This window comes from Coregonus lavaretus (assembly GCF_964263955.1).
Source record: "Coregonus lavaretus genome assembly, chromosome: 23".
In the NCBI taxonomy this organism is placed as follows: Eukaryota; Metazoa; Chordata; class Actinopteri; order Salmoniformes; family Salmonidae; genus Coregonus; species Coregonus lavaretus.
Window position 1 is genome coordinate 13552128 of NC_140010.1, and position 12183 is coordinate 13564310.

The 12183-nt window shown below is 40.3% G+C and overlaps 1 protein-coding gene across 1 annotated transcript in view; it reads left to right on the forward strand.

Moving 5' to 3' along the window:
- Positions 1-4999: 4999 nt before the first annotated feature.
- The window catches only part of LOC311098713 (parathyroid hormone/parathyroid hormone-related peptide receptor-like), a gene marked incomplete at both ends in the record, with an annotated part of 66263 nt that continues 59079 nt past the window's right edge, over positions 5000-12183 (forward strand). Inside the window, one exon of the mRNA XM_084139251.1 lies at positions 5000-5086. Within this exon, the coding sequence (XP_083995377.1) occupies positions 5000-5086 (87 nt within the window). The remainder of the gene's footprint in view (positions 5087-12183) is intronic.

Sequence of the window (12183 nt, forward strand, 5' to 3'; positions counted from 1 at the left end):
ACAGCATGATAACAATTTACTCACTGCACATGTCGCCTTGTCACATGTAGGCTACATGTAAGCTACTATAAAAAGACACTTTGATTATTCATTTCCAGATTCTTTACTTTTAGTACTATATTTATCATAGCAATTGGCCAGTTTTCTTATGAAGTGATAGGTATTTGTCTATCTGTTCTAATGAGTAAGAAGTAAGATGAATGGTTGTGACAGTACATACAGTAGGGCGATTTATCTACTAAATTTGACCAATGGAATATTTATTCTTGAGTGCATTACCTTTAAGGCTTCTGTACACAGTCTTGTTTATTAATGGTGTTGAATGAGAGAAAAAACACATTAGGCACATTTTTTGAATGTGTCACCTGAATGTGTTGACATTCTAACAATGCAAGAGTACTGCAATAGATACAAATGTTCCTCTAACAAAACCAATCAATGAACCAATAGTGTGAGACATTGCGCTTATTGGCGTCATTAAGTATACGTGCTCACTCACAAATCTATACAGAATCTATATAAATGATACGGTTGTTCATCATGTAGAAATATGCCTACAAATGAGTACAAGTATGGTTTTACAAACACCAGGTCGTTATTGTAGAAAATAATGTGCTTTCAATGACTTACCTGCTTAAATAAAGGCAGTAAACACCATGTAGTATACGTAGAATAGCCATATACACTGAGTATAGAAAACATTTCCATGACATAGACTGACCAGATAAATTCAGGTGAAAGCTATGATCCCTTATTGATGTCACTTGTTAAATCCACTTCAATCAGTGTAGATGAAGGGGAGAAGACAGGTTAAAGAAGGATTTTTAAGCCTTGAGACAATTGAGACATGGATTGTGTATGTGTGACATTCAGAGGGTGAATGGGCAAGACAAAAGATTGAAGTGCCTTTGAACGGGGCATGGTAGTAGGTGCCAGGCGCACCGGTTTGTGTCAAGAACTGCAATGCTGCTGGGTTTTTCACACTCAACAGTTTCCTGTGTGTATCAAGAATGGTCCACCACCCAAAGGACATCCAGCCAACTTGACACAACTGTGGGAAGCATTGGAGTCAATTTTATTTATTTTACCAGGTAAGTTGACTGAGAACCCATTCTCATTTACAGCAACAACCTGGGGAATACTTACAAGAGAGAGGAAGGAGGACTAATGAGCCAATTGGAAGCTGGGGATGATCAGGTGGCCATGATGGTATGAGGGCTAGATTGGTAATTTAGCCAGGACACAGGGGTTAACACCCCTACTCTTACAATAAGTGCCATGGGATATTTAGTGACCACAGAGAGTCAGGTCAACCATTTAACATCCCATCCTAAAGACAGCACTCTACACAGGGCAATGTCCCCAATCACTGCCCTGGGGAATTTGAAAATTTTTTTAGACCAAAGGAAGGAGTGCCTTCTACTGGCCCTCCAACAACACTTCCAGTAGCATCTGGTCTCCCATCCAGGGACCGACCAGGACAAACCCTATTTAGCTTCAGAGGCAAGCCAGCAGTGGGATGCAGGGTGGTATGCTGCTGGCTGAACATGGGTCAACATGGTCCAGCATCCATGTGGAATGCTTTTGACACCTTGTAGAGTCCATGCCCCGACGAATTGAGGGTCAATATTAGGAAGGTGTTCTAATGTTTGGTATACTCAGTGTAGAATACCTAGAATATCCATATCTGTTCTTGCAATTTGTAGTCTATGAAATTTCAGATTTAGATGTGATAATTTTTCACAAAGTAGTTTGGATGTAGTGAACTACTGTTTCAAAGTAACCTTATTTAAGTAAACTATATTTTTCTTAAAGGGTAGGACGCATGAGTTTTTACTCACCAATGTAACAACACAGTGTGGTCAAAGACTTAGTAACTTAGTTGTAGTCACTATCTGGTTACCAAATGTACAAACATAGTTATGTTTTTGGGTTATTACATATTTACTAACTTATTTCCGGATATCTTCTAAGCTACCCACAATACACTATTTCTCAACATCATATGGAGGATTTACTCTGTGCTACCGAGTTCGTATGCTAGCTCGGTAGCTAGCTCAAGCTGGCTAACATTAGCCACTAGCCATGCTAGCATGTAATTACATTCCAGACCAAGTGTTGACGGTGGTGAGCTACAATCCACCAATCACAGGAAGTGTGATGTAAACAAGAAGCAGATCGGGCACGAGCGGCCATGCAGAATGCTCTTCACAGACTTTGTAGCTGTGTAATCTATTGGTAATCCATTAGCACAGCAGGCTCTGGTGCCTTCTTGCCGTGGACTCAAAACGAAAGAGAAAATCATACCTGCTTGCTTTAATTTTGTAGTACCCCTTCTGTTCTCCTTTTTGTTTTGTCAACTTTTCGACATGTTGTCTGTGAAGTAGGCTACAGGAGTTTTGTAACTTTTTCCACCTTGGCTTAGTGCTAGTGCACTAGCTGACGGACATCTGGAATCTATCTATTTGGGATTTCCCTGACTCTCCAACGGCCGATGAAGCTCCCGCCTCCCCATGGCTTTGGTAGCTAACTCAGCCTGCACGCTTTTAAAAGTTTTACCATTGGATGGACCCAGCCATCAAGTCTCTGCTCTCTCTTTGCTTATGTTTTAATTGTGTTGTGTTAGTTGTGTTCTAGCTGGTCTCCAGTAGTTGGGCTTTAGGTTGCCGACCATAACCGTGGTGGTTGGCTAGGCTAGTTAGGCTAATAGCTAGTTGGCTAAATAGCTAATGTTAGCTGGCTGGCTAGCTTGCTGGCTAAGATAACTGCATATAGCTAACATGCTTTGATAAAAAATATAATAAAATAAAAACATTCTTTGATAACTGGTTAGATGGCATTATGCATTTCCAAAACGTTGGTTTACTTTAATGTAGCTGTAAGCTAGGTGTTGATAGCAACTGGCTGACTCATGTAGTGCTAACATAACTTTAGCAGGCTGGTAGGGCTAATGGTAGAAGGCCAATTGGCTTGCAAGTTGATTTATAACAATACATTTAGAAAGTATTTGCTTGTAAATTGGCTGAAAATGTAATTGAAACCAGTAGTCATGAGCGCAAACAATTTGGTTTAATTTGAAGTTATACATTGGAAGTTATTTCTGTTGGAGTTTACATTATAGGGAAAAGGCTGGCTTGCCAGGTCCTCCATATTACATCACCCCCCGGAAAAACATTTCACAACATGACTTCGGCAATCTTCAGAATTCTGATCGGTTTTATGTAATAACTCGAAAAATAGAAAAGTGAGGTGTAACTTTACATTGGGACTTTTGATGTGTATACTAATGCAAATCCATATGTTACATGTGGTTACATTTATGCTACCTACCCTTTAAGGGTAGCTTTAGTGTAGCTTATGAAGTAATTGGTAGCTTGGTAAACTAGCTTCCTCAACACTGCTGAAGATACAGTAGTTGGCCATTTGAAAGATTGTAAATTGTATATTCATAAAGGGTCACTTTGAATTGGAAATGTATGTAATAATACAGTAACAATAACAATATGTATGTCTTGTTTTTTTGTTGTTGTTTTTTTATCATTCAGTCACAAAATGGGTTCACATGCCTGGAGATAACTATTTTATTATGGCATAGTGGACATATCATGTTAGAGGATATGCACACTATGGCTAGGCTACTAGTGGAAAAATAACAAAGTGTAGGCTAAATGTGCCTGGAACATTCTACTTATCCTCCCATGCAGTATGTGTTGATAGCATATTCAATAAAATATGCAAAATGTTAGCGTAGTTTGCTGAAATAAACTGGCAACACTCAGAAATCTGTTGAATGTGGAGATTGTGTGGAAAGGGCAGAGAAAATACTGTATGTCATTTTAGAGACGTGGTTTAATCTAACGCAAGAGAGCACGGACCAATGAGAACCTTTCACCCGCTTCTCTAATACCTGCCTCTTTCATCCCCCTTCATACTCTCACAACTGATCTCGAGCAACTGCCGTCCACATCTGGAGCCGCGTTGAATATTAGGGATAACTCTTTAACTTTCTGATTTACTTTGGAAGGAGGCTGCCTTTTTAGATTTAGGTGGTTCTGAAAAAGCTGAAATACATCAGAGTTTGGTTTGTCACAAATAGCGTAAGTGTGATCTTTATAGCTTGGTTTGCGATTTCCTTGGACTGTCTACACCATCATGCGTAAACAGAGTAGGGTGACGTTTGTAGTTGTGATATATCCACATAGAATGATTATAAGTATGAAGTTAAACTTTTTATAGTTCGATACAATGGTCATTAGTGTGCATGGACCATCATCTATTCAGTATCGAAATTAATGTCTCGTGGGACAGCCTACACGATAAAATGTTTCGTCATAGCAATAATCTTATTAGAAGAAATTCCTAATTCAATGGCTAACACGTCTTCCAATAAAATAATATGGAATTGAATTGTCTATAGTTCTTCACTATGACAGATGACATGATGAATCATGCGTTTGTGCACTATATGTAAATGAACGTAGGTCACATAATAAGTGACATATGATTTTGTCCACTTAACAATTAACATTTGGACTGGGTTCTTGGGAAGGAACGTTTGGGATATGGCATAAAGGCGCACAGCTCCATACTGAAGTGTTTAAATTAGTCTGAAGGGAAATTTAAAAGACCTAAAAATACAGCGCTGGTTTCTTCTCCACAAAGAATCATTTGAACTTCCCACCGCAGAACGAGAGCGACATAAATAGTTCTGACATGTGGATGTAATTTCAGAAGAAGTAAAAAAACAACAACAAAAAACAGACATGCAGATAAATAAAGTGAGTGGGCTCAGTTTGAACGTATTACAGATTTAAAAAGAGGGAGGGAAAGCAAAGAGATTATAGTTATGATTTTACAAGCCACTGTCAAGACCATAATGAGAGGACAGATAGAGTGAAAAATGACTTGCTCTTTTGAAGACAGTTTAAAGTACATTAAGTCATTTTAACTGAAGCATCAACTCAACCTTGCTTTCTGAAACGACTATTGGAGGTTCAGCATGGTTGTCTCAGGGATGGGAGCCACTCTAGTGTTCCACAGTGTGGGCTTTCTTTTCTTCAGCTTGGTCCTCAGTCACGTCTGTCTGGTAAGTTATTAATTTCATTATAGAACATGTTCAGCATGTCATTCTTGTATTGTTCCACATGTGTAGGCTGCTAACCTAATTTTGCTCATGCGTTTTGTCTATTCAGTTGTGATAGATTGAAGCTAGGCTACTTTACTAAGTAGGCTATATCTTTTGAAATATTTGTGACCTTCATTGAACATCCCAGCCTATTAAAGCTGGAATTATGTTGACAGATGATCCACCATCTGAAAAAACTGTCTAGAAAAATGTTTCTTCATAATGGAACAAATTAAACAGACACATTCCTGAACATCTCTTCCCATAGCACTGGTAGAGCAAGGATGATTTTTTAGACATTGTACCTACAAAACTATATTCTGACCTATTTCACTGCCCCGCTCAGAGGATACTGTGGATAGATACACTCTTAGAAAAAAGGCTTCCAAAAGGGTTCTTCGGCTGTCCCCATAGAAGAACCCTTTTTGGTTCCAGGTAGAACCATTTTTCGTTCCAAGTAGAACTATTTTGGGTTTCATGTAGAACCCTCTTGGGAAAGCGTTCTACCTGGAACCCAATAGGGTTCTACCTGGAACCAAAAGGGTTCTCCTATGGGGACAGCCGAAGAACCCTTTTAGGTTCTAGATACCACCTTTTTTTCTAAGAGTTTACCCACCCACTCAGTGCATTGCATTCACTCAGGTACTTAGTGCTATGCAGTGCAATTTTCTTGAATTAATGCTATTAAGCACCTCTTAAAATGTACAAAATTATATGGATAATTGTTTTACTACAGTAGACTATAATGTGTGTCATTTCAATTACGCACAAATCATACTGAAGCCCCATCACACTGAGAGATAGAGTGCATGTGTTAAATAACATCTCTGTTCAAATATGTTTGATACAGTAACTGCATGTACTTCATCAGGGGAGAGAGAGTCTAAGTACAAATGTAGGTTTTTACCATTCTTTGTATCCGACATGGGCATTATATTAATTAAAACATGTGTTCACATGTAATTTCAGTGTGGTGTTTCCAAATGAGAACGTTGGTGTACATGCACCGCATGGGGGCAAATACTCATTAACATTTTATGTCTGTGTAATGTCATGCTCATGTAGGTATTCTTATGTGGATAGGTGATGCTAACTTAAAAAGCCACAAGGTTGATTATGGTATTTTCAAAAGTCAGTATAACAGTAGCTCTACTCTGTAGCCTACACAGTGGCTTTGCCGACAGCAGTAAAGGCAACTGCAAGTAGCACTGCTGGACCTGGTTGTTCTGTGTTTTTTGGCTGAGTGTGTTGAGCATTCAACAGGCAGTTGGCTGGGGCTGTGAGGTACAGTGCCTTTCCCTGGTGATGTGGTACATCACTGTGCCGCAGCACTGCTGGCATCATTGGTTTAGATGGCAGGGGGAAACAATTCTGACATAGCTAACTGTGCATTTATAGCTGATTCAGCATTCAGTCGTTAAAGGCTGTGTCTGTACATTTTGTTTACCCTTTCAGTTTTTATGTTTTGTTTGTGTTCTTTCTCTCTAAAAAGTTATATTTAAGAGTTGTGTTTTTGATAGTGTATGACCAAAGATGATATACAGGTAACTGCCAAAATAATGGAAAGACTTGAGTAAGTGAGGGATACAAAGTATATTGAAAGCAGGTGCTTCTACACAGGTGTCGTCCTCAGTTAATTAAGCAATTAACATCCCATCATTTTATTTTATTTTATTAATTTTTATTTAACCTTTATTTAACCAGGTAAGCCAGTTGAGAACAAGTTCTCATTTACAACTGCGACCTGGCCACGATAAAGCAAAGCAGTGCAATAAAAAACAACAACACAGAGTTACATATGGGAACACAAAAATAACACATCCTAGATCTGAATGAATGAAATAATCTTATTAAATACTTTTTTCTTTACATAGTTGAATGTGCTGACAACAAAATCACACAAAAATTATCAATGGAAATCAAATGTATCAACCCATGGAGGTCTGGATTTGGAGTCACCCTCAAAATTAAAGTGGAAAACCACACTACAGGCTGATCCAACTTTGATGTAATGTCCTTAAAACAAGTCAAAATGAGGCTCAGTAGTGTATGTGGCCTCCACGTGCCTGTATGACCTCCCTACAACGCCTGGGCATGCTCCTGATGAGGTGGCGGATGGTCTCCTGAGGGATCTCCTCCCAGACCTGGACTAAAGCATCTGCCAACTCCTGGACAGTCTGTGGTGCAACGTGGCGTTGGTGGATGGAGCGAGACATGATGTCCCAGATGTGCTCAATTGGATTCAGGTCTGGGGAACGGGCGGGCCAGTCCATAGCATCAATGCCTTCCTCTTGCAGGAACTGCTGACACACTCCAGCCACATGAGGTCTAGCATTGTCTTGCATTAGGAGGAACCCAGGGCCAACTGCACCAGCATATGGTCTCACAAGGGGTCTGAGGATCTCATCTCGGTACCTAATGGCAGTTAGGCTACCTCTGGCGAGCACATGGAGGGCTGTGCGGCCCCCCAAAGAAATGCCACACCACACCATGACTGACCCACCGCCAAACCGGTCATGCTGGAGGATGTTGCAGGCAGCAGAACGTTCTCCATGGCGTCTCCAGACTCTGTCACGTCTGTCACGTGCTCAGTGTGAACCTGCTTTCATCTGTGAAGAGCACAGGGCGCCAGTGGCGAATTTGCCAATCTTGGTGTTCTCTGGCAAATGCCAAACGTCCTGCACGGTGTTGGGCTGTAAGCACAACCCCCACCTGTGGACGTCGGGCCCTCATACCACCTTCATGGAGTCTGTTTCTGACCGTTTGAACAGACACATGCACATTTGTGGCCTGCTGGAGGTCATTTTGCAGGGCTCTGGCAGTGCTCCTCCTGCTCCTCCTTGCACAAAGGCGGAGGTAGCAGTCCTGCTGCTGGGTTGTTGCCCTCCTACGGCCTCCTCCACGTCTCCTGATGTACTGGCCTGTCTCCTGGTAGCGCCTCCATGCTCTGGACACTACGCTGACAGACACAGCAAACCTTCTTGCCACAGCTCGCATTGATGTGCCATCCTGGATGAGCTGCACTACCTGAGCCACTTGTGTGGGTTGTAGACTCCGTCTCATGCTACCACTAGAGTGAAAGCACCGCCAGCATTCAAAAGTGACCAAAACATCAGCCAGGAAGCATAGGAACTTAGAAGTGGTCTGTGGTCACCACCTGCAAAACCAGTCCTTTATTGGGGGTGTCTTGCTAATTGCCTATAATTTCATAAGTATTCAGACCCTTTGCTATGAGACTCGAAATTGAGCTCAAGTTTATCATTTAAAAAGGCTAATTGATCATTAGAAACCCCTTTTGCAATTATGTTAGCACAGCTGAAAACTGTTGTGCTGATTAAAGAAGCAATAAAACTGGCCTTCTTGAGATTAGTTGAGTATCTGGAGCATCAAAATCAAATCAAATCAAATCAAATTGTATTGGTCACATGCGCCGAATACAACAGGTGCAGACATTACAGTGAAATGCTTACTTACAGCCCTTAACCAACAGTGCATTTATTTTTAAAATAAAACAACAACAAAAAAAGTGTTGAGAAAAAAAGAGCAGAAGTAAAATAAAATAACAGTAGGGAGGCTATATATACAGGGGGGTACCGGTGCAGAGTCAATGTGCGGGGGCACCGGCTAGTTGAGATAGTTGAGGTAATATGTACATGTGGGTAGAGTTAAAGTGACTATGCATAAATAATTAACAGAGTAGCAGCAGCGTAAAAAGGATGGGGTGGGGGGGGCAGTGCAAATAGTCCGGGTAGCCATGATTAGCTGTTCAGGAGTCTTATGGCTTGGGGGTAGAAGCTGTTGAGAAGTCCAGAGCGACTTACATAGATACATACATACATACATGAGTGCATACATTTTTCATACTGGCCCCCCGTGGGAATGGAACCCACAACCCTGGCGTTGCAAGCGCCATGCTCTACCAACTGAGCTACAGGAGGCCAGGCTCAAAATGGCCAGAAACAAATAACTTTCTTCTGAAACTCGTCAGTCTTTTCTTGTTCTGAGAAATGAAGGCTATTCCATGCGAGAAATTGCCAAGAAACTGAAGATCACGTACAACGCTGTGTACTACTCCCTTCACAGAACAGCGCAAACTGGCTCTAACCAGAATAGAAAGAGGAGTGGGAGGCCCCGGTGCACAACTGAGCAAGAGGACAAATACACAAATACACAGTGTCTCGTTTGAGAAACAGGCGCCTCACAGGTCCTCAACTGGCAGCTTCATTAAATAGTACCCGCGAAACACCAGTCTCAACGTCAACAGTGAAGAGGCGACTCCGGGATGCTGACCTTCTAGGCAGAGTTGCAAAGAAAAAGCCATATCTCAGACTGGCCAATAAAAAAATAAGATTAAGATGGGCAGTCTGAGATATGGCTTTTTCTTTGCAACTTTGTTTCTGGCCATTTTTAGCCTGTAATCGAACCCACAATTGCTGATGATACTCAACTAGTCTCAAGAAGGCCAGTTTTATTGCTTCTTTAATCAGCACAACAGTTTTCAGCTGCGCTAACATAATTGCAAGGGTTTTCTAATGATCAATTAGCCTTTTTAAATGATCAACTTGGATTAGCAAACACAACATGCCATTGGAACACAGGACTGATGGTTGCTGATAATGGGCCTCTGTACGCCTATGTAGATATTCCATTAAAAATCAGCCATTTCCAGCTACAATAGCCATTTACAACATTAACAATGTCTACACTGTATTTCTGATCAATTTGATGTTATTTTAATGGACAAAAAAATTGCTTTTCTTTTGAAAACAAGGACATTTCTAAGTGACCCCAAACTTTTGAACGGTAGTGTATGTAAACGTGATATTTCAGTTTTTTATTTTTAATAAATTAGCAAAAAAATCTAAAAACCTGTTTTTGCTTTGTCATTATGGGGTACTGTGTGTAGATTGATGAGGGAAAAAAATGTTATATATTTTTTAATAAGGCTGTAACCTAAGAAAATGTGGAAAAAGTCAAGGGGTCTGAATACTTTCCGAAGTTACTGTATACGGGTAAGAGTCTAGCTACATTTTCAGATTTTCTAAGTTTCAAATTTAGTCAGAAAGTCATTTTCATTGCAAGTTAAAATGTACTGTCAGCTAGCTCGCTATATTATTCTATTTAGAACTCAATTTGCATTGCTAGTTATAGCCTAATGTAAGCTAGCTAACATTGAACTTAGTTGGTTAACTTTAGCTACCTGCAGATTCATACTACAGCTATGACAATGTTTGTATTTGTAGTAGTATGAGTTGGGATTATGCCGGTTCATTGTTTAGCTAGCTAGCTTGCTAGTTACATGTCTAAACAAAGACTCCACTTCGCCAGATGATTACATGACCCATCAAGTTAGCCAGGTGTGTCTTGGGGTGATTACGGCTATCTGTTGTATTTCATGATCATGTGTACGTCTAGACAATAGTGACCCATCCACTTAGCTAGATGTGGCTGGGAGGGTGGTTAAAGCATTTCTTTCACATGACCCATCAATTTAGACAAATGTGTCTGGTAAGCGTCATCTAATAATTATAAAATATTTATAAAATATTTGTATCTGGACACTTTCTGTTTTTGAAATTGCTACTATGCAAATAACCATTTCACTGTACTGTTTACACCTTCTGTATCCTGGGTGTGTGACAAATACATTTAGATTTGATTTGATATAGTGTGTGTTTACCAGAGACGGTAATGTGAAGAACAACATGACCTGCACCAAAGTCAGATTAGGATATAGGCCAAGGACAAGATAAAGTGTATTTTTACCTGGAATCTTTCCTTACTGTAGGCTACTACTTTTACAACTTTTAGTCTTGAAATCTTTGATTGTTTACTACACTACTCACTCTGTTTAGCACATGGCCTCACATGTGGATCCTTAAAGAGCTGGGTGGGGTTTAGGCTTAAGAGGGTGTGAACGATGCTGAATGGGGGTAGACAGAGAAGAGCTCTCCAGTAGGTGTACCAAAACATTCAAGGGCCATTTTCTCAAAAGGGTTACAAGTTTATCAACTTTCAAAGCAGAATTACTTTCCCATTGTTCCTCAACTGCAGTGTATAATATAGTTCATTTTCTAGCTCTGAATCTCTTCTTTTATCCAATGTTAAAAACACAATTTCCTTTTGATACATATGACCGAATCCAGGTGGTGGGTCACATTTGGCTAGTATTGTCGTAGCAAAATAATCCTGCAGCAACAGGATTTTAACGTTTAGTCCATAATATTGCTTGATCGGTGGTTAGGCTATTGGCTGGACAAAAGAATGCTACAAGAAAAGTGCAATACTGTTAATATAACCTTGTGTTAGTGCAGGTTTTCAGTCGCAGGAAAATTCTCAGCAACAAAAAAGTGATCAAATTAAGATCCTGCATTGTCATTCTCTGCTCTGCTCTGTTTTAACCCTAACACTCACAGTTTAGTGGCAACTCACAGACATGGCCAACACACTGCTGCCTGCAGAGTAGGATTGTCTGTACTCAGACTGAGTGACTCAGACTCACTGGGTTATTGAATTTATTAAGAGGAAATGCTTCTTTCAGTAACCACGGTCGGTGTGCATCGCAATCTAATTCCTACCTCATGACTGTGTTTTGGCTGTCTGATGACTTGCACGTGTCATGTCTTCCTCCCAGAGTGAGTGAGAGTTAAACACAAGTATCTGTGAAACACAAGGTAGCCATGTCGGATATGTGATTCAGTCAAGATGTTTATCCAAAAAGCGAATTCATTGTAAGCACTAGTGACGGGGAAAAAATGGATACCGTTACATATCGGGATATTGTCTTTTAAGATATATCGTATCGTATCGTTTTGACAATATCGCAGTTGGCTGTACCTCTTTTTAAATAGGGAGCCAATTTGTTTTCAGCACTTTTATTTCCATGACTAATCAAAACTTGTTTTCTCATGGCTCTCTCTTGTCGCTCTGCAGCAGACATATGGTGAGCAATATGTTTGGAACATTGAATCGCAATAAAATCACAGTATCGAATCGTAATACATATAGAATCGTGAGAATCGCAATACAGATCGTATCGGCACCTAAGTATTTGTGAT